The 24,011-nt window shown below is 40.3% G+C and overlaps 2 gene segments (V, D, J or C); both read left to right on the top strand.

Moving 5' to 3' along the window:
• The first annotated feature begins 638 nt into the window (after positions 1 to 638).
• On the top strand, positions 639 to 1,174 carry LOC129013267 (immunoglobulin heavy variable 5-51-like). The segment is given in 2 exon segments: positions 639 to 750; positions 834 to 1,174. Coding segments are annotated over 2 exon segments (390 nt in total).
• A 22,155-nt stretch (positions 1,175 to 23,329) lies between these two features.
• On the top strand, positions 23,330 to 23,852 carry LOC129012412 (immunoglobulin heavy variable 3-49-like). The segment is given in 2 exon segments: positions 23,330 to 23,443; positions 23,547 to 23,852. Coding segments are annotated over 2 exon segments (255 nt in total).
• Positions 23,853 to 24,011: the final 159 nt, after the last annotated feature.

The raw sequence follows: 24,011 nt of genomic DNA, 5'->3' as shown, positions 1-24,011 counted from the left end.
GAGTTGGGTGCAGCAATGGGGATCCCTTCAGGTCCATCAGCAGGTCAGAGACCCAAACAAATATTCCCTATTCATGTTGAATTGGCAGAGTGTAAAAATCTAGAAGACAAAATGGCCAGGAAAAATGTGCGATTTTGCATGGGTGAAGGTCTGGCAGGTTAATCATCTTGAGGACTGTTGAGGTCCTGAGATGGTCCTGCTCTTGCTGGGTGCCCAGGCCGTAGTCCAACTCACACAAAATTGCCAGGGAATAGACAGTAGTTTTTTTGGTAGTTCTTGTCATCAGGCATAAGTGCATTTGAATTTTCTCTTCATGGCCTTTCCTGGCACTATTTCTCATTTTTTTTACCACACATAGTTTCATCTAGATTTATCACCTTCACAGGGTCACAGAGAAGGGTGGAAGAAGGGAGGCCCTGGTATGGGTCTCGAAGAAACATGGAAAAGAGTGGAGAGGGACAATAGCAGGGGGTAAGGAATTACTGAGACCTTATTCTGTCCCTCCCGGGAGGCTCAGGCCAGCCTTTTTCTGCATCTGAGGTTCTGGGTTATAAACCCTGTAGACTCCTCCCTTCAGGGCAGGGTGAAAACTATGCAAATGCAAGTGGGGGCCTCCACACTTAAACCCAGGGCTCCCCTCCACAGTGAGTCTCCCTCACTGCCCAGCTGGGATCTCAGTGCTTCATTTTCTGTCCTCCACCATGATGGAGTCAACCGCCATCCTCGTCCTCCTCCTGGCTGTTCTCCAAGGTCAGTCCTGCCCAGGGGTTGAGGTCACAGAAAAGAATGGGGAGAAAGGAGCCCCTGATTCAAATTTTGTATCTCCCCTACAGGAGTCTGTGCCGAGGTGCAGCTGGTGCAGTCTGGAGCAGAGGTGAAAAGGCCCGGGGAGTCTCTGAGGATCTCCTGTAAGACTTCTGGATACAGCTTTACCAGCTACTGGATCAGCTGGGTGCGCCAGATGCCCGGGAAAGGCCTGGAGTGGATGGGGAGCATCTATCCTGGTGACTCTGATACCAGATACAGCCCATCCTTCCAAGGCCACGTCACCATCTCAGCCGACAAGTCCATCAGCACCACCTACCTGCAGTGGAGCAGCCTGAAGGCCTCGGACACCGCCATGTATTACTGTGCAAAAGACACAGTGAGAGAAACCAGCCCTGAGCCCATCTAAAACCCTCCACACCGCAGGTGCAGAGTGAGCTGCCGGAGACACGCTCCCCAGGGACCTCTCTATTCATCCGGGGAGGAAACACTGGCTGTTTGTGTCCTCAGGAGTGAGAACCAGAGAACAACATGGGAGGGTTCCTAGCCCCTAAGGCAACTGTATAGGGGACCTGACCATGGGAGGTGGATTCTCTGAGGGGGCTCTTGTGTGTTCTACAAGGTTGTTCATGGTGTATATTACATGGTTAACATCAAAAGACTGCCTAATAGGCACCTCTCCAATATGACAGTATTTTAATTAGTGAAAATTTTACACAGTTCATCATTGCTTGTTGCTTTCCTCCCTCTTATCCACTCTCACTCCCTCCTTCTTTTATTTTCTACTTAATTTTACAAAATCATTTAATCCCTTTTTGAACTATTAATAGGTTATCTTTGTTTGGTCATTGTTTTCCTTTCAATAATGTGTACTGAATAATTCATCTTTGTGCCAATTCATAAGTATTCTGGTATAATAAAGACTTCTTTCATAAAAATTGGATACACTAAAATAAAGATAAATTTTTAAAAACATACAATCTATCAAAACTGAACCATTAAGAAATAAAAAGCCTGGGTTGGGTGTGTTTGCTCATTCCTGTAATCCCAGCACTTTGGGAGGCCATGGCCGGTGGATCACCTGAGGTCAGGAGTTCGATATCAGTCTGGCAAACATGGAGAAACACTGTCTCCACTAAAAATACAAAAATTAGCTGGACATGGTGGTGCTCGCCTGTAGTCCCGGATACTCGGGAGCCTAAGGCCAGAGAAGGGATTGAACCTGGGAGGCAGAGGTTATAGTAAACCGAAATCTAGCCACTGCATTCCAGACTGGGCAACAGAGTGAGACTCCATCTCGAAAAAAAAAATCTGAACAGACCCATGAGTAAAGAGATTGAGTCAGTGATTTTTCAAACATCTCAAATCAAAGAAAAGTCAAGAACTTCATGGCTTCACTACTGAATCTTATCAAAAATAAAATTTAAAAAAACCCTAGAATCTCTATACCAATTTCCAACCAAATAAAGAGGAAAAAATACGTGCAAGCTTATTTCGGAAGGTCCTATTTCCAAAGCAAGGAAAAGACACTACAAATAAATAAAATTACAGGCTAATGTCCCTGATTATCTAGTTTCAAAAACTCTCAACGGTGATGACAAACCAAATTCAACAGCACATTAACAATAGAATTCACCATGATCAGGTGTGGTTTATCTCTAGGATGTAATGAAGTTTCAACCTGCAGAAATAAATGTGATATATCAAATGAAAATACTGAAGGATTAAAACCATATGTACCGTATGTCCATGTCAATAGATGCAGAAAGAGCCTCTGTCGAAATCCACTACACTCTAATTTTTAAAAATCTGAACAAATTATGCATAAAAGATATATACCTCAACATAATAAAGACCACATATCACAAGCCCACATCTAACATTATACACAGTGATGAAAATTTTATTTTCCTCTAAGACTAAAAACTAGACAAGATGCTCACTATCACCAATATTATTAAACACAGCACTGGGTGGTCTAGACAAAATAGGCAAGAAGAAAAAAATAGAAGTCATGCATATAGTAATGAATACATGTAAAATATATTTTTACATATTATATGCTCTTATTTATACAAAGCCTTGAACACTCCACCAAAAAAGATTGAAACTAATGAAGACATTCAAGAAAGTTGCAGAATCCAAAATCAAACTTACATTTCAAGATGGCAGGTTAGAGGCATTGCTAGCATACCTCTTCCTCTTGGAAGGACAAACTGACCTGGAGAGATGAACATTGTGGACTTATTTTCAAGAAGCAATGCAGGAACTGAACAGAAACACTGAAATAATCTACAAACTTTCTGAAAAAGCAGGAAGCTGCAGCCTACACTGTGAGTCAGGTGAAGAGCTGGGAGTTCCCAGCGTTTGAGGGAGAACAGCCAAAAATTTCAGCCAGTGGTCCCAGGTCAAAAGTAGCTCTCAACAGGGGTGTGTAATATAACCTAGGGTTGGGACGAACTCCCTTGGCCAGGCCCTGGGTAGGTAAGTGTTAAAAGTGGGCTCTGCAAGTTTAGGAGCCATGGGTGCAGGAGCTGGTGCCCAGCTTTGCAGGAGACAGGAAGGGGCATGGCATGAAACCCACGACTGCAGTTTCCACGAGGACAGCTTATGACTCCTGGCATTTGCAGGTATTGATCACAGGTTGACTGGAACTCATCTCACTGCTGCCAGTGGAGCACCATGGGAGTGGATCAGCCTCACTAAGTGTGTGGGAACTGTGTGGGGCCTACCACCACCTGCCACTCCCCACCCCCTGCCCAAACTTCTGTGCAGCAGAGGCAGCCATGGTCCCCTCTGGAACATCATCCCAGTGGCCTGAGAACCACCCCTGTTCCCCACACCCACAGGGCCTGCTGCTTGCCCTGCATACAGAGACTCAGAGCAGAAACCCACCTGGCCCAACCCTCACCTTGCTTTGTGCAGCCACCTGCCCTGGCAGCTTAACACAAAGGACAGCATCTTTTGGGAGCTACATAGCCACACCCACTGCTTGAGAATCCATAGTAGCCCCCATACCTGGGCAACACAAGGCTTGCAAAAATCCCACTGCTAATAATGCAGCTGGTGCTCTTTTGCAAGCACCACCTCTTAGCTGGAGGTCAACCAACAGTCCATTACAGTATCTCCTGGTAGACTAACACTGCATCCCGGAAGGAGAAAATGACTGTGCGATCTCAGCTATCACCATGGCCTGCACCACTTTGGATGACCAGGAGATCCTGAGTCTCTCCATGTGACCAGTTCATTACTACTATAAACAGCATTCAAGAAAGCCAGTACACAAAGGCTATCAATATCCATGGAATTTCACAGAGTCTCCATCACTCTCCTGCCTGCCACTCCCATCAGACCCGGTTCTGCTGCTCACTGTTGAAAAATATGAGGACAGTTCACATCACTGGATCACTTAGAGACATTTGCCCACACCAGCCTGAAGTGTGTCAACATCACTGGGCAGCTAGACCTAGAGAAGAAACATAACTCACAGTACCATGGCTCCCAGGTTCTCCTCCTCTTAGGGGAAGGGAGTGCACCACATTGAGGGAACACCCCATGGGACAAGAGAATCTGGATGGCAGGCCTTGAACACCAGTTCCCTCCACTGGTGGGAAACTTCTAGCAGAAGTACATTTGCAGCACTGGGCTCAGCTGGGAAAGTCTTCAGCTCTTTCTCAACAGACAGACCTATTGCTTGTGAAGAGTCTTGAAGAAGAGGAAGTCTTTCCCCCTTGTACACCACTGTAGGCACACTTGGGGCCTGTCCCACAAGACCTCAGCATGGGTGCAACTATGGACAGCCTTTCTGGAACACATCATGGTGACTGCACCCCCCAGAAAGAGCACTTTCCAGATTCAGGCTTGCATGAGACAGAGAGTCACAATTCCTCTCTATTTGTCACATCAACATTTGTACAGATGAAAAAACATGCCTGTCTTATCTGAATAGCCAGAATACTGGGACAGCAGTATGTCTGAGAGGTGGATAAATTTCCTACTGACTTGACAAGAGAGCTGAGGTGGCTCCAACCCTTCCCGCCGATAAGACCTCAGTGTGACTCACTAAAAACTCTTTCAGCCAACTCTGTCAAGGCTGGGACTTAACTTACCCACCTGCTTTAGCCACAACTAGTTTCTACCCAGGGACGAGTCCTCCACTAATCTGAAGCTTGAGCCATCAAACAAGTAAATAAATCACTGGGGACAAATAAAATAAATACATGCATGCCACAGAGGAATGAGCTAAGGTTTAATAGACCTCAACCATTCTAACCCCATAGAATATAGTGAACTTGCTCACAGATTGAGCAGATTTCTACTGCATTCAACACATAGGAAAGTCATCATGCAAAGATTCTCCATAACCACAGAACTCTTACAGAGTCTTCACCCCTCTAAGGACCAAAAACCATATCAGGTTGTAATTAATTATAAGCATTAAAGTCTCATTCTTAAGGGGAAAAAATTCATTTAAAAACAAACACAAGAAACAGTCAAATCAAACATAAATTCAATAATAATTAGAAAATCGACCAAAATGAGAGGAAATGAGAAAAATAACTCAGGAAAAATGAGAAAACAGGGTGCTATGACAGTGCCAAAAGGTCACACTACCTCTCCAGCAATAAACCATAACCAAAATGTAGTCTTTAAAATATCAGAAAAGAAAATCAGAATGTTGATTAATAAGCTACTCAAGAAGATATCAGAAAAAGGTGAAAATCATAATAAATAAATTTATAAAACAGTTCAGAACATAAATACAAATTTTTATAGAGAGATAGACATCCTAAAGAGAAACCAATCAGAACTCCTGAAAATTTAAAAAAATGCAGGGAATTGGAAAGGGAATTACAAAATGCCATGGAAAGTTTGAAAAATAGACTAGAAAAAAGTAGCAGAAATAACAATAGACTAGAAATAGTACAAAATAAAAGTAAAAGTACAATATTCGAGGAAAAAGAAAAAGGAAACAGTAGAAGAAAAAAGTAGAAAGACTAGACTGTTATTGAAATAACCAAATCAGACAAAAATAAATTTAAAAAGAGCCAAAAGAAATGAAAAAATTCTCCACGAAATATGGGATTGTGTAGAACAAACAAATTTAAGAATAATTAGTGCTCCTGAAGAAGAAAAAAATAATAATAAGTTTGGAAAACTTCTCTAAAGGAATAATTGAGAACTACTTCTCTGGCCTGACTAAAGACCTAGATATCCAAATCCAAAAAGTTCAAGGAACTCCTGGGGAATTCATTGCAAAAATACCTTCACCAAGCATACAGTCATCAGGCCACCTGAAGTCTACATGAAGGAAATAATTCTAAGAGCAGTAAAACAAAGAAACCCATCAGAATAACGGCAGACTTCTCAGCAGAAACTTGACAAGTAAGACAGATTAGGGTTCTATTTTCAAACTCCTTAAACAGAAAAACTTTCAACCAAGAATTTTTTTTATCCTGCCAAACTGTTTTATAAATAAAAAAGAAAGTCATTTTCAGAAAAACAAATGCTGAGGGAATTCATCACTACCAAGCCAGCACTACAAGAAATGCTAAAATAAGTTCTAAACCTTGAAATGAAAGGCCAATATGCACAAAAATGGAACCTCTTAAAAATTTAAAACTCACAGGGCCTATAAAACAATAACACAATATCAAAGAATAAACAAAACTAGGTAACAACATGACAAAGAGAATAGTAACTCATATCTAAGTATTCACATTGAATGTAAATGGTAAAAAGCATGGAAGAAGGAATTTCACAAAAATAGAAACCAGGAGTGAGCAGGACTAGCTATTTTTGATCTCAGACAAAACAGGACTTCAAAGCAAAAACAATTTAAAAAGACATAGATGATCACTATACAATGATAAAAGGATCAATTCAACAAAAAATTACAATTATATATTTATATGCACCAAACACTGGAGGAACTAGATTCATAAAACAAGTACAGCTAGACCTAAAAAACTGAGAGAGTTAGCAAAACAATCATAATGGGAGACTTTAGTACAATAATGACAGTACTAAACAGATCTTCAAGACAGAAAGTCAACAGATAAACAATGCACTTAAATGACTCACTGGAACAAATGGAGGCAGCAGATATTTACAGAACATTCTATCCAAGATCTGCAGAATATACATTCTTCTAATCAGCACATGCAACATTCTCCAAGGTAGAGCATACACTAGGCCACAAAACAAGTCTCAATAAATTTTTAAAACAATGAAATCATATCAAGTGTCTTCTCAGACCACAGCAGAATAAAACGAAAAATCATCTCACGAAAGAACTGTCGAAAATGAACAAATATATAGAAATTAAGAAATCTGCTTCTGAATAACATCTGGGTTAACAATTACATCAAGATGAAAATTTAAAAATTATCTTAATTAAATTACAATAATGAGACAAGTTATTGAAACCTCAAAAATAAAGGAAAAGCAGTGATAAGAGGAAAGTTTATAGTGCCAGCTGCCTGCATCAAAAAGTCTGAAAGAGCACAAATTCACAACCTAATGTCACACCTCAAGAAACTGGAGAAACAAGAACAAACTAAACCTAGAGCCAGAAGAAGAAAAGAAATAACAAAAGATCACAGCAGAACTAAATGCAATCCAAAAAAAAAAAAAAATACAAAAAAAAAAATCAATGAAACAGAAAGCTGGTTATTTGAAAAAATAAACAAATTCATGGGTCATTAGCTAGATTAACCAAGAAAAGAAGATCAAAGATCCAAATAAGCTCAGTTAAAAATGAAACGAGACATTACAGTCTACACCACTAATATAAAAAATAATTTGAGACTACTAAGTACACCTTCATGTGTACAATGTAGAAGACTTAGAGGAAATGGAAAAATTTCTAGAAACATACAACACTCCTAGATTAAATAAAAAAGAAACAGTTACTTTGAGTAGACAAATAACAAACAGTGAGATTGAATCAGTAATTCAAGAATTGCCAACAATAACAACAATGAAATAGGGCCAGGTGAATTCACAGCTGAATTCTATCACAAAATTTAAAGAATTGCTACAAATTTTGCTGCAACTATTTTTTAAATTTAGATAAAAAAGAATTCTCCCTAAATTATTCGATGAAGCTAGTATAACCAAGATACCAAAACTAGGAAAACACACATACACACACACAGACACACACACACTCTACAGATGAATTTCCCTGATAAATATAGATGCAAAAATACCAAAAAAATAATAGCTAACTGAGTTCAAAAGCACATCAAAAAGATAATTCCTCATGATCAAGTGAGTTTCATCTCAGAATTGCAGGGATTATTTGAACATACACAAGTTAATAAATGTAATACATCACATAAACAGAATTACAAACAAAAACCTTACAATTGTCTCAATAGATGCAGAAAAAGCATTCAACAAAATTCAGCATTTTTAATGATAAAAACTGTAAATAAATGAGGCACAGAAGAAACCTGCCTCAAACTAATAAAAGTTACATATGAAAAATCCATAGCAAATATCATGCTGAATGCGAAAAAGTTAAAAGCATTTCCCCGAGAACACAAACAATACAAGGATGCCCAAGTTCACCAATTCTATTCAACATAGTTCTGGAAGTTCTAGCCAGAGCAATTAGTCAGGATAGAAAAAATAAGGGTATCCAAATTTAAAAAGAGAACGTCAAACTATCACTGTTTACAGATCAAGGGATTATATATATTAAAACCCTAAAAAGTTAAATCAAGAACTCCATCCCTTTTACAAAAAGCTGCAAAAAGATAGTATATTTACCAATATACTTAACCAAAAGGGTAAAAGATCTCTACAAGGAGAACTACACAACACTGCTGAAAGAAATCATAGATGATACAAACAAATGTAAATGCATCCCCTGATCATGAATTGGAAGAATCACTATTGTGAAAATGACCAAATGGGATCTAATTAAACTAAAGAACTTCTGCACAGCAAAAGAAACTACCATCAGAGTGAACAGGCAACCTACAAAATGGGAGAAAATTTTCGCAACCTACTGATCAGACAAACGACTAATATCCAGAATCTACAATGAACTCCAACCAATTTACAAGAAAAAAACAAATAACCCCATCAAAAAGTGGGCGAAGGATATGAACAGACACTCCTCAAAAGAAGACATTTATGCAACCAAAAAACACATGAAAAAATGCTCACCATCACTGGCCATCAGAGAAATGCAAATCAAAACCACAATGAGATACCATCTCACACCAGTTAGAATGGCAATCATTAAAAAGTCAGGAAACAACAGGTGCTGGAGAGGATGTGGAGAAATAGGAACACTTTTACACTGTTGGTGGGACTGTAAACTAGTTCAACCGTTGTGGAAGTCAGTGTGGCGATTCCTCAGGGATCTAGAATGAGAAATACCATTTGACCCAGCCATCCCATTACTGGGTATATACCCAAAGGACTATAAATCATGCTGCTATAAAGACACATGCACACGTATGTTGATTGCATCACTATTCACAATAGCAAAGACTTGGAACCAACCCAAATGTCCAACAATGATAGACTGGATTAAGAAAATGTGGCACATATACACCATGGAATACTATGCAGCCATAAAAAATGATGAGTTCATGTCCTTTGTAGGGACATGGATGAAATTGGAAATCATCATTCTCAGTAAACTATCGCAAGAACAAAAAACCAAACACCGCATGTTCTCACTCATAGGTGAGAATTGAACAATGAGAACACATGGACACAGGAAGGGGAACATCACACTCTGGGGACTGTTGTGGGGTGGAGGGAGCGGGGAGGGATAGCTTTAGGAGATATACCTAATGCTAAATGACAAGTTAATGGGTGCAGCACACCAGCATGGCACATGTATACATATGTAACTAACCTGCACATTGTGCACATGTACCCTAAAACTTAAAGTATAATAATAATAAAAGAAAAGAAAAGAAAAAAAAAGGAGAAATAAAACTGAAAAAAAAAGAAAATGACCATAATGCCTAAAGCAATCTACGGAATCAATGAAATTCTTAAGAAAATACCAACATTATTTTCTACAGAATTCAAAAATAATAACGCTAAAATTTATATGAAACCAAAAAAAAGCCAAAATACCCAAAGAAATCCGAATAAGATAAAGAAAATTGGAGCCATCATATTACTGAACTTCATATTACACCACAAGGCTGCAGTTACCAAAACAACATGGTACTGACATAAAATTAGGCTCATAGACCACTGGAACAAAATAGAGAACCCAGAAATAAAGCCACATATGTAAATCCAACTGATGCTTTGCAAAATGTACCAAATTTTAAATTGAAAAATAGACACCACATTTAATAACGGTACAAGAAAGACTATAGCAAGCCACATGTAAAAGAATAAAACTGGATTTCTATCTGTCACCATATAAAAGACCAACTCAAGATGAATCAGGTACTTAAATATAAGACATTAAACTCAAAAATTCTAGAAAACAATATTGGAAAAACACTTTTAGACATCAGGGTAGGCAAAGAATTTATAACTAAGACCCCAAAAGCAAATGCAGCAAAAACAAAACTAAATTTATGGAACCTATTTAAACTAAACTGTTTCTTCACAGCACAACTAAGAGTCAACAGGGTAAAAACACAACTCACAGAACGGGAGAAAATATATGCAAACTTCACATCTGACAAAAAATTAGTATTCAGAATCTACAAAATACTAAAACAAGTCGCCAAGAAAAAAACAAATGATCACATTTAAAAGTTGACAAGGGACATAAATAGATAGTTCTCAGAAGAAGATATACAAATGGCCAACAAACGTATGAAAAACTGTGTAACATCACTAATCATCAGGAAAATACAAATTAAAACCACAATCTAATAACACCTAATCCTGCAAGAATGGCCACTATAAAAAGTCAAAAAACAAAAGGGAATGCTTATACACTGCTGGTGAAAATGTAATTTAGTATAACCACTATGGAAAACAGTATTGAGATTTCTTGAAAAGCAGAAAAGTAGATCTACTATTCTTTTTTTTTTCTTTTTTGAGATGGAGTCTCTCTCAGTCACCCAGGCTGGAGTGCAGTGGTGCAATCTCATCTCATTGCAACCTCTGCCCCCCGTGTCAAGTGATTCTCCCGCCTCAGCCTCCGGAGTATCTGAGATTACAGGCACCCGCCATCATGCCTGGCTAATTGTTTTTTGAATTTTTTTAGAGAAGGGGTTTCCCCACGTTGGCCAGGCTGGTCTCCAACTCCTGACCTCAACTGATCCTCCACCCTTGGCCACCCTAATTGCTGAAATTACAGGCGTGCAGCACCACGCCTGGCCAGATCTACTGTTTGATCCAGCAATCTCATTACTGGAGAGCTACCCAAAGGAAATAAAGTCATTATATGAAAAAGACGTGTATATGTATGTTTATAGCAGCAGAATTCAAAATTGAAAATATGTGAAACCAATTTAAATGCCCATTGACCAATGAGTTCATAAAGAAAATATGACATCGCCTGTAATCCCAGCACTTTGGGAGGCCGAAGAGGGCAGATCACGAGGTCAGGAGATCGACACCATCCTGGCCAACATGGTGAAACCCTGTCTCTACTAAAAATACAAAAAAATTTGCCAGACCTGTTGGCGTGCACCTGGAGTCCCAGCTACTCAGGAGGCTGAGGCAGGAGAATTGCTTGAACCCGGGAGGCAGAGGCTGCAGTGAACCAAGATTGCACCACTGCACTCCAGCCTGGGTGACAGAGCAAGACTCTGCCTCAAAAAAAAAAAAAAAAGAAAAGAAAAGAAAAAGAAAATTTGACATATATACATCATGGAATACTACCAAGCCATTAAAGGGAGTGGCATAATGTCCTTTGCAGCAACTTGGATGAAGCTGGAGGTAATTAGTATAAGTGAAGTTACACGGGAGCGGAAAAGCAAAAAACTGTTTTTGCACACTTATAAGTGGGAGCTGGGCTATGAACTTGCAAAGGCGTGCAGAATGATATAGGGGACTTTGGAGACTCAGAAGGGAAAGAACAGGATGGATACTAGAGAGAAAATAACTACACTTTAGGTAGAGTGTACACTATTCAGGTAATGAATGTACTAAAATCTCAGAATTTATTGCTGTATAATTCCTCCATCTAACAAAAAAATATTTACTCCCAAAGCTATTGAAATTAAACAAAAATCAACCTACAAAAACAAGTATCTTCTGTATACACTAAAAAATGATTATTCAAAATTAAAATCAAGAAAATAAATCTAAATACAACAGCTTAAAATTCATAAAATAAATTTTACCAAAATAAATGTAACAAGGATACAAAATATCTGCACATTGAAAATTATAATATATTGATTAAAATGGAAGAAAACACAAATAAATGGAAGGCTATCTTGTGTTCTTGTGTTACTGGAACATACATTGTTAATATGTCCACCCTAACCTAAGCATTTACAGATTCAATGCAATCCCATTCAAAATTTCAAAGACATGCATTTACATAAATTGAAAAAAAAAAACCTCTCTAATTTGAATGGCTGGGGTGATTGGCCCGGACTATTAATTTGAAATCAGACTACTACTCCACAATGGAGGTGAGAAAGAGTATGTCTGGAATACAGGAGATTTCTTAGGGCATCTCTCAGTATTACTTTGCCATGGGATTAAGGTCAATGGGAAACTGAAACAACCTAATTCAGGCAGGAATACAAATGGCCCAGATATTTCAGAAATAAAAGTCTGGGTCTTCACCCAGATTAAAAAACCTGACCAGCCAAGGTACTTGCTGAAGGCAAAACAAATACAGAATGGGTAGTAGAAGAAGGTAGTTGTCAATACCAGGAACGACCATACGACCAGAAGTGGGGACCGTAATTGTCATGAGTATTTTCTCCATATCTTGTTAAGAATATATTTCTGCATGTGTATAACTGTACTAAGAAAATATCTTCATTGTGCTGGACACGGTGGCTCACACCTGTAATCCCAGCACTTCAGGAGGCCAAGGTGGGTGGATCACCTGAGGTCTAGAGGTCGAGACCAGCTTGACCAGTATGGTGAAACCCCGTCTCTACCAAGAATACAAAAATTAGCCCAGCGTGGTGGCAGGCACCTGTAATCCCAGCTTCTCAGAAGGTTGAGACAGGAGAATAGCCTGAACCCTGAACCCGGAAGGCAGAGGTTGCAGGGAGCCAAGATTGCACCACTGCACTCCAGCCTGGGCGACAGACTGAGACTCCATCTAAAAAACAAACAAACAAACAAAAATATATTAATTGTTTTCATTGAATTTGTTTTCTTTTTATCATGTGTCACAAGATTTATTGACTTCCTATCAGCCTTTAAATGTTGTTAACCATATGTAGTGGTATGCATGTAGGTTAAGGATTAGTGCACTTTCAGTTGTATGAAGGATAGCTGTATTATGTTAGGCATAATTATGACCGTATTATTGTCTTTATTTGGAGATCAAGCATGATTGCAGCTAGATGTGTAGGTGTGCTAAGTTGGCAAGAGGTGGACTTTTGATGGTTAATACTAGGTGTCAACTTGATTGGATTAAAGGATGCCTACATGGCTGGGAAAGTATTGTTTCTTGGTGTGTCTCTGGGGATTTTGCCAGAGGAGGCTGATATTTGAGTCAATGGACTGGAAATTTGAGTTTGTCGTGTTGCATGATCCTTTTAAAGTCTTGTAGAACTTAGTTGACTATTATTTGGGAGTAGTTCATTTGTATATACTAAGAATATTTCTTTGAAGTTTAATTTTCTTCCTTTGCATTTGTCTGTCACTGGCAATACAGTAATTGTAGCCTTTTAGAAATAGCTTAGAAGGTTGGCGCCTCATCATTTTTTGAAAAAGTTAGAGAATGGTTGGCATGACTTTTTTAAATTCTGAGAGTCATTTTTTATCTAACATATAACCTATCATGAAGAATATTTATAGTGTGCTTGGGAAGCATGCGTATTACACTGCACTTGGTCAGAATGTTCTGTAGATGTCTATTAGGTCATTTTGTTCAATAGTGTTGTTTAAGTCCACGGGCTTCCTAAGAATTTTTTTTATGGATGCTCTATACATTCTTGAGGGTGAGGTGTTGAAGTCTCCTCCTTTCTTATTGTTTTCTATTCCTCATTTCATATCTCTTAAACTCTTGTTAATGTGGTTATATTTCTATTTTTACAACTATGTAAAATAGAAATAAAATAATAATTGCTTAGTCATTTTAATGGGAAAATCACATAATAAGAAATTATATTTTCCCAAATGCTGCCATCACCACTAAACTCCTCCAGGCGTCTCACATCTGCTCTGGGCTCTGCTCTCTCCTAAGGGGTCCCACATCAGAGTTTGCTACAGAGGAGGAGACAAGAAAATAGGGCCCTCCCTCTCCTCATGAAAACCATCCCAGTCCTGACCCTGCAACTCTGAGAGAAGATCTCTAGTCCAGAATTACCAGGAGTTTGGATTTGATGATCAGCTCTGTACAAACATGGCTCACTGTAGAGTTAGGGCTGAGCTGGGTTTCTCTTGTCACTATTTTAAAAGGTGAATAATGAAGAACTTGAGATATTGAGTGTGAGTGGATATGAGTGAAAAAAACAGTGATTCTGTGTGGCAGGTTCTGACTCAAATGTCTCTGTGTTTGTAGGTGTCTAGTGTGAGGTGCAGGTGGTGGAGTCTTGGGGAGAGTTGGCACAAGCTGGATGTGCCTGAGACTCTGCTGTGCAGCCTCTGAATCCACCTTCCGTAGCTACTAGATCAGCTGAACCTGCCAGGCTTCAGGGAAGGGGCTGCAGTGAATAGTAGATATAACGTACGGTGGAAGTCAGACATAATATGCAGACTCTGTGAAGGTCAGATTCACCATCTCCAAAGACAATGCCAAGCACACGTTGTATCTGCAAATGAACAGTCTGAGAGCTGAGAATATGGCTCTGTATTATTGAGACAAAGGTACCAAATGAAGGGACATCAGTGTGAGCCCAGACACAAAATTTCCTGCAGGGAGAAGGGAGGAGGCTGGGCTGCAGGGGGCACTCAGCACACACAAAAGACAGGGACAGTTCCAGGGGCAGGTACAGGTGCAGGTGAAGGCAAAGGTCTACTTCCCTTCCAGATCTGTGGGTTCCTCTGCATCCAACAGTTCACCTGGGCCTCTGTCTTTATGGATCTCTTCCTATCACTGATGTCTCTGGGTTAGTAAAGTTTGCTACTATAGGAGGAAACATTGTCATTTGTCACAAAGGTGAATAATGGAGAACTAAAGATATTGAGCATGAGTGGATGTGAGTGTAAAAACAATGATTATGTGTGGCAGGTTCTGACCAAAATGTCTCTGTGTTTGTAGGTGTTTACTATGAGGTGCAGGTGGTGGAGTCTCGGGGAGAGGCAAGAGGCAGAAAAGTGTGCAGGAGGCCGGGTGAGCTGTAGACACTGTCAGCCCACTGTGCCGATCTCACAACAGTGCTGGAGAAGGTGGGAGTCTGATGGAGCTTCCTAACAATGCTGTGGTCCAAGCTAATTCCATCAAGGCCATTGGCTCTTCCCGGAGCATAGCTGTCCATCAGGAATCCCCCATGTGCCCCGCAGCAGCCACGCATTAGCATCTTCACTGTGCACAGTCATTGTTTGGGAGGAGCTCCAGGATGTGTCTCTTTGTCAAAAACTGGGTGATGATGTCAGAGAGCTGTGCTGGGTGCCTGGTCCAGGTGCTCCCTGACGTTGGAGGTATAGGAGGTGCATTCTCAGGGTGGAAACACCTTTTATGGAAATGTACATATGAAAACATGATTTTCCTTTGTTCTCTTAGATGACATGGAGAAGCAAGCACGCAGCCTGCAAACAATTGTAATTTCCTATTTTATCCCAAGTTCATTGATTCTTGTAAACCTTGGTTTCTGTCCAAGTACAGAGATATTGATTACAGTGAGTTTGGTTCTTTCCACAAACTAACCCTCACCTCCCCGAGATAAAGAGCACATTGTCCTTACTCTGAGTCTGAGGGAGGAGAAGGTCCTGTACAACTAAGGGCCTGCAGAGACCCCCGTGTGCAGCTTTGCAGAGTCAGATCTTTCCTCATGTGAGGCGACCTCCATGGCCCATGATTGCTGCTCAGGTCTAATTGTGGATTCAGGATTAGGACATCCTTTAGGCTATCACAGGTCAACCAGATTCTGAAAAATCACCTTTATCATAGACAGAGGTAATAATTCAATACCCATTCCCCTGACAGCAGATTCTCTTTCTTATTTGGTTGAAAGTTTGAAGAAAATAAGTGACCATTTATTATTCTTATTCTAACTTTAGTATCCACTATTTGTTCTAGGGGATTCACAAATTTCAAAACACTGAGCTCTTCATTCTCATGAAAATGTGCATATTTGTGAATTTCAACGTGTTGTTCAGAACTTGTGCATGCCGACATCTGTGTTTCTCGTGCATTCTTGGCCTGGCGAAGCCCTCACAGACCCTCTCCCCCATCTGTGCTGTCTCTGCATTCTCCATTTCAACCAGTGCTTCCTGCTGGAGCTGGATCCATCAGCTCCCCAGGGAAGGGACTGGAGCGAATCAGGTGCACAGGTCATGAGGGAGAGCACAACGCAACCCACTCCTCAAGAGTCCAGTCACCATCTCCAGATCCACACCCAAAAAACTGTTTTTCCTACAGCTGAGCTACCTGAGCAACGAGTACACAACCATGAATTTTTACACAAAAGATACAGCGAGGGGAACTCATTGTGAGCCCAGAAACAAATCCCCCTGCAGGGAAGCTCAGGAACTGCGGGAGGCCCTCGGGACACCAGGGGGCGCTCAGGACACACATCAAGGCAGGTGGAAGAGGGAAAAGGTGCTGGAGATGGGGTTTTCATCACCATCATATTTCACCACCGGACACCCGCCACTATGTTTATTCTCATGTACGTGATTCTGTGTATTATTAGAAAATGGCATTTATGTAAATAAATAACCATATGTAGGTGCATCAAGTCGTCCTCTCCCTTTTTTTTTTTCGACAGAGTCCTGCTCTGTCACCCAGGCTGGAGGGCAGTGGCGCGATCTCGGCTCACTGCAACCTCCGCCTCCCGAGTTCAAGCGATTCTCCTAACTCAGCCTCCCGAGTAGCTGGAATTACAGGTGTGCGCCACCATGCCCGGCTAAGTTTTGTGTTTTTAGTAGAGACTGGATTTCGCCATATTGGCCAGGCCAGCCTCAAACTCATGATCTCAGTTGATTCGCCCGCCTCGGCCTCCCAAAGTGCTGGGATTACAGGTGTGAGCCACCGCGCCCGGCCCGTCCTCTCCATCTTATGTGGAACTTTTCCATTAAGACTCTGAGTCCCTGGATTTATTTAAGAACCTCATAAATCATGGTCAATTATGTCTCTTTCTCCTCTTTCTCCCTTCTTCACTGCTCTCTAGCTCACAAACTGAAACACACACAGAATTTTCTAACTTCAATTACCTGATGTGTTGAAGACAATTGATTAAAGCGCAGCTTTTCCAGTTTAGCCACTGCTCATATTGTAAGAATAAGAACGTTGTGTTTCTCAGCTGCGTGCTTCTCTAAATGAGTAGCAGCTTTTTTTTTTTTTAATAATGCCCAGAGGCTGAAAGCAATCTGAATATCAATCAGCAGCTTAATCAGTAAACATATGGTGGTAAATTCACTCACTGGAAAAACACCGATTGTGACAATCAGGTATGGCTGGATACTCTCAACAGCAAGTGTAAATTCACTTGATTAAAATAAGACAAATAAATACAAGTACATACATACTGTTGCACTTTTACAAATTCTGTAAAATGAATGCTAATCTAAAGTTACATAAAGAAAACCAGCAGTTGACTCTGGACCTGGTGTGAGGAGGGAAGGGTTAGAAACCAGAAATTGTAGGAAATGAAGAAGAAATTTTGAGGGTAGTGGAGTTTTTTCTATGTTGATGAAGGTAATAGTTGTATCACTATTTATCAAATCATACACATTACGGGATGCCTATTATTTGTGAATTTCACCCTATTAAAATATTACAAGTTGAAACAAGTATAATTTCATAGAAAATTAGACATAGATGAATAAAATGTATGATAAATAAAAAAAGAAAATCACAGAACAATAGCATAAGGACTTCACTCATCAAACTGAAGAAATTTTAAATTTCTCAACACAGAATTAAAGATTTAATTAGATATACATAAGAAATCAAAGACTCCTGGATATACACACGAATAAACCCTAAGTCCAACCGTATTTTTAGGGAAACGCTAGAATACAAGAAAATAATGTCATGATTTCATTACATAATGGGGGTTAATGAAACCACACCAGGCATGTCCAGCTGTGTCCTGGAGTTGGTTCAGGAAACAGGTGTGTCCTGTGTTTAGGAGCCGTGACACCAAGCTCACAGCATCAGTTCTAGTTGACACCATAAAAAGGCCAAGAGATCACAATTAAAATGTCATGTGGATGTCACATCTGTGGGTGCCGCACACTCCCCCATGTGAATACGGAAAAGTTAATTACACTCTTCTGGTGTCTGCCGAGAGTACAGCTGTTCTCTCAGGAATGTCCAAAATGGCTCGATAGAGCAAGAAAGGAGACTGGCTCAGGGTTCCTATAGTGGCTTGGTGGTGTGGGCAGAGTGAGGGTTCTCACTCAACAAAGGGGTTTGTGGGGTTTGAACCTCCACATGGCTTCAAATGGGGTAATTCCTGTGATTCCTAACTAGATTCACCTCGTGTGGGAAAGAAAGGAGATGACGGAGGGATGAGCCTTAAGTTATCAGCAGTCAGACATCAAAACAATAGTCTGATGACTTATTCTATGTAGCACCTATAAAAATCATTCCGGGCACGGTGGCTCAAGCCTGTCATCCCAGCATTTTGGGAGGCCAAGGCGGGTGGATCATGAGGTCAGGAGTTCAAGACCAGCCTGGCCAATATGGTGAAACCTCATCTCTACTAAAAATACAAACAAAAAAAAATAGCTGGGTTGTGGTGGAGGGGAACCGGTAATCCCAGCTACTCAGGAGGCTGAGGCAGGAGAATAGCTTGATCCCAGGGGGCGTAGGTTGTAGTGAGCCAAGATCACACCACTGCACTGCAGCCTGGGTGACAGAGCAAGACTCCATCTCAAAAAAAAAAAAAAAGGAATAAAAAAATATCAGCCCAATATGGGTGGACAACAACCAGGCCTACAAAAAAGGAGAAGACTGCTTATAAGAATAAGCAAATCGTAATGAAAATTAGAAGGAAAACAAGGAGAGCAAGGTAAAAGGCACGGGGCAGGGGATTAGACAAGGGTCCTGTTCCAATGTCTTGTGTGGGGACTTTTCACCATCTAAAATCATCCGCTTATTCTGAATGTCTTAAGTGAACTGTCTGCTCCAAAACATCACAAGCACCAGAGGATTCCTGAGGATACTCAGTTTAGTATCTTCTATTTCAGTAGCCTTATAATTGTGTAAAATTCTTAGTTATTATGAGTATAATTAGAGATAGGGTCTCACTGTGTCACACAGGTTGGAGTGCAGTGGCACAATCATACCTCACTGTTACCTTGAACTTCTGGCTCACATAATCCTTCTATCTCAGCCTTCTGAGTAGCATGGACTAGAGGGCTGCACCATCACACACAGCTGATTTAAAAAAAATCTTTCATAGAAATGGGGTCTCTCTATGTTGCCCAGGCTGGCCTTGAACTCCTGGTCTCACGTGATTCCCCTGGTTTTGTTTCTCAAAGTGGTGGAATTATGGGCATGAGCCACCACGTCTGCTCAGAATTTATTATTTGGTTGCAAAATATTAACCCAAGAATTGACTCCTTGAATTTTCTCTGCAGCGTTTTGGTTAATAGTGTTTGATAAGATTTATTTCAATAGTTTCAACAGCAGAGTGTCCTCCTGATGTTTCTTCCGATAGAGATAATTTCATGGTTGAAGACCACAAAATACTATTAAAAGATGACGTAAAAAGGCAACCTTAAACTTTTGGTGATTAGAGTGAGTATAATAAAAAATTACATTCAATATTGTGTAACACACGCCTGCGGTAGGAGGAAGGTGAGCAATGAGGGTAAAATTTCTAAACATATGAATCTTCCAGCTCCCAAGTCACAGGGAAGTAACTGATGTGTCCTGAGAGACGGAACGTAATGCCGTAGTGCTAGTGGGATAACTCTTGGCCAAGAGAGTTTCCATATTTTATTAAAGTGGTTATAATTTTTAAATTTGAAGATGCCATATTTTCAACATATCCAGAATATCGTGAGTGGGATTGATTCTGTATGATATGAACAATGGCAATGCCTTCTGTTCAGATAATATCACAAACCAGGTTAAGACTGAGTGTTTGGTGTAATGATGCACCATAACATTATTCTAGCTTCCATACTAGATTTTGTTTTTCTCTTTGTTTGCATTCATTTCAAATTTATATGTAAGGTCTCTAGAATGTAGGAGTTTATTTGAAAGTGTCTTTTCTTGTTGGCCATTTTGATGGGGCTTCAGGAAGATTTAAAAACCTCCTCTGCCTGCAGCACAGTTTAAAATTCTGCACTACAGTAGAACATCTGTATTTAATCCTGGTCTTTGGTTAATTGACAAGCTCTAATAAGTGCAATAACTTCTGCCTTCTGGGCTGATTTTACATCAGGTAGAGGAATATATCCTAAATTAAAATTTGCACTAGTAATATATAGTATTAATTAATAATCACCACTTTTATTATTTAAGTGTTATTAATCAAGAATTAATGTTAAATCAAGGGTCTCAATGGAAATCTTATCTAAGGGATATACAAAATATTTTGCAAATCTAGATAAAATAGATGTGAACACACTCTTAGTATCCAGCCATGTCTCCTGTCTATCACATTATTAACCACACAGTAAATTCACTTGGGACTTGTTCTAATTATCTAATTAGTCACTTATTTATCTCAAAGCCTCTGGATTATTATGTGCAACTATTTTAGCAGAGAGTGAAGAAAGACAACCCAGGCTGACCAAACAATGAGGAAAATCACAACCTGATGAAACAGGAAGCCTGGATGTGAGTGGCTCTAGGATTGAATAATTTGACGGCTCATGTGCCCAGGGAGTTTCTTTTCTCAATTTTCCACACTGATACATCCAGAAAGGCAGCTTCACCCCCCAGGGGACTCCCGTCATGCTGCGACATGGTGACAACATTCCCAAGTGTCACACACATATGTTAAATATTGGCTGGAAAAGGGGCAGAGACATTTCTGCAATTCTCTTCTGAAGGACCATGAATGCCTCAGCCAACCATCGCTCCTGCCTCCATGACCAGAACTGCACCACGTGCCCACATGGACACTCATCCCTGGTGGGGATAAGACTCCATTGATGAGGCTGATTATTTCATCATACAAAATTACTAAAGACTGATTTAAGGGTTTCAAAACTAATTGAAGTCTGTTGTTCTATGCCCACTAGAGATTACATATCTTCCAGTGATGCCTTCTTTGTTTTTTTTCTGCTCGACTTTGTCTCTTCCACTGTTCTGTACTTCAGAGAATCTCTTTCAGCTCCCTCAGGTGCATTCAATTGTTTTATTTAACTGACAATTTCTAAAGTGGTTAAAGACATTAGGCTAAAGACTCCATATTCCTAGGTCCATATTCCTTTTTCCATATTCCTAGGAAGGCATTGTGACCCAGAGTCTGGGCATGACCTTGTGAGTGTTCCTGACCCTCCTCCATATGAGATGCTGGTCTGGGTGTTCTTGCCCCTTTCCCTGGGGTAGAGTCCTCCTGTTTTCCCCAGGTGCTCCCTCCCACAGCTCTAATGTTCTCAGTCAGTGTCATCACCTTTCAGATCTTCTGCCCTGCCCTGCAGACTAAGGCTCTGATTCCATAAGCAAGACAGGGGAGCTGCTTCTCAACAGATCTTTGGTGAGGACCTCCGTTCCCATCTCAATTCCTGTAGGGTTGAACCAGTGTTCCTAGCATTCTGGTTTCAGTAGCTTGTCCCTGCAGAGTAAATTCTTAGTTCTGTAGGGGGAATAAGGGAGTTGGGTCTGAATACATTTCAGATGTTGAGGATCTTGTTCTGTCCCAGAAAGACACTTCGGGAAAGTAAGATTTTGGTAACTGTCCCCTTTCTTGGGGAAAGGGATTCAAGAGGATAGGTTGCTTTTGGGCATGTGGTCCCTTAAAATTTCACACTAAAAAGTGTTTCCCATACTCAATTTCAAGCAGTCCAATATATATTTGTATTTTTCCTTGGAACAGACTACATTTTATATTCCAGACTCTGCTTTAGGTAATTTCAAACCCTGGCTTTGTTACTCTCTACAAGAAATTGCTTCTCCCTAAACTTCAGATTTGTTGTGTGTTTTGAAACTTTATCAGAAATATTAAAGAAAACTGGCAAAATTCCATCCTCCATGTTTATCTGTTTTTGTTGATGCAGTTGTAAAATATAAGAAAAATATATTCCTTTTTTCTGTATATTTCCAAGCTTAGTAGCAAATTTTTAGTAACACCCAGAATAATAAAAAATTCAAATATTGTTTAGCTGCTTAATAGAAAAACAAATTATAGTAAATTTGTTTGCTAGAATGCTACCCAGCATTTATAATAAGTAAACATCTGATATGCCCAACGACAAGGTAAAATATCTATTTATGCTAACTAAAATAAGCCAAACAAATGAGAATATATACTATGTTATTTCATTTTTATAAATTCTGAAAAATTAAAATGAATTTGCAGCAACGTAAAGATCAGTAGTTGCCAAGGAAATGGTAGAAGAAAGAAAGGAAAAGGAGAAAGAATACGGAAGAACAAAAGCAAATGTTGAGAATTCTCTTGTCCAACTTGATAAAGATGACGGTTACATCATGTTTATCAACTGTAATCTTTAAATATGTGAAAGTTTATTATCTGTAAACTAAACGTTATAAACTTTATAACAAGCAAATATTGAAAGTTAGACAAGAAGGAGTGATAGAAAGAGAAAAATGTATATTAAATTCCAGAAATACTTAAGAATGTATCTGCCTGAACCCTAGTTCTCACCATATCTTTAGGTGAATGCTAAAATGCAGCAAAATCACGCACGTTCTCACTACAGAAAGTGTGTTCCACAAACCACACTCGGCACACTTAGCTTTGTCCTGGAGTTAGTTCAGGGAGTTACTGGGGCCAGTGATGAGGAGCACAGGCCAAGATACTGGGGATTATTCATCCCAAACATGAGCTCTAAAATACATACTTAGTCCCTTTTCCATATGTGGTTTACTTCCACATCTGTACATGGAAAGACCACTGACTGACAAAATATAATTTATACAAATATGGAAAATTAAATAGGGTGATCAGTTCAAGGTGTTTATCACAGCATAATTTTATAATAAGACAGCATATTTTCCAAATACCATCATTGTCACCAAACTCCTGCAAGGCACAGTCATCTTATCTGGGCCCCGTCCTCTCCTCAGGTGTCCCACCCCAGAGCTTGGTATATAGTAGGAGACATGCAAATAAGGCCCTCCGTCTGCTGATGAAAATGAGCCCAGCCCTGACCCTGCAGCTCTGGGAGGGGAGGCCCAGCCGTGAGATCCCGAGGAGTTTCCACTTGGTGATCAGCACTGAACACAGACCACCAGCCATGGAGTTTGGGCTGAGCTGGGTTTTCCTTGTTGCTATTTTAAAAGGTAATTCATGGTGTACTAGAGATACTGAGTGTGAGGGGACATGAGTGGTAGAAACAGTGGATATGTGTGGCAGTTTCTGACCTTGGTGTGTCTGTGTTTGCAGGTGTCCAATGTGAGGTGCAGCTGGTGGAGTCTGGAGGAGGCTTGGTCCACCCAGGGGGGTCCCTGAGACTCTCTTGTACAGCTTCTGGATTCACCTTTGGTGATTATGCCATGAGCTGGGTCCGCCAGGCTCCAGGGAAGGGGCTGGAGTGGGTAGTTTCATTAGAAGCAAAGCTTATGGTGGGACAACAGAATACGCTGCGTCTGTGAAAGGCAGATTCACCATCTCAAGAGATGATTCCAAAAGCATCGCCTATCTGCAAATGAACAGCCTGAAAACCGAGGACACGGCCGTGTATTACTGTGCTAGAGACACAGTGAGGGGAGGTCAGTGTGAGCCCAGACACAAACCTCCCTGCAGGGGCGCTCGGGGCCACCAGGGGGCGCTCGGGACCCACTGAGGGCGGGACAGATCCCAGGAGCAGGTGCAGGGGGAGGTTTCCTTTTTCCTTGGCTGGAAAAGTCA

Source organism: Pongo pygmaeus, chromosome 15 (genome assembly GCF_028885625.2).
Source record: "Pongo pygmaeus isolate AG05252 chromosome 15, NHGRI_mPonPyg2-v2.0_pri, whole genome shotgun sequence".
NCBI lineage: Eukaryota > Metazoa > Chordata > Mammalia > Primates > Hominidae > Pongo > Pongo pygmaeus.
This window is presented reverse-complemented; position numbering and strand designations above follow the sequence as displayed.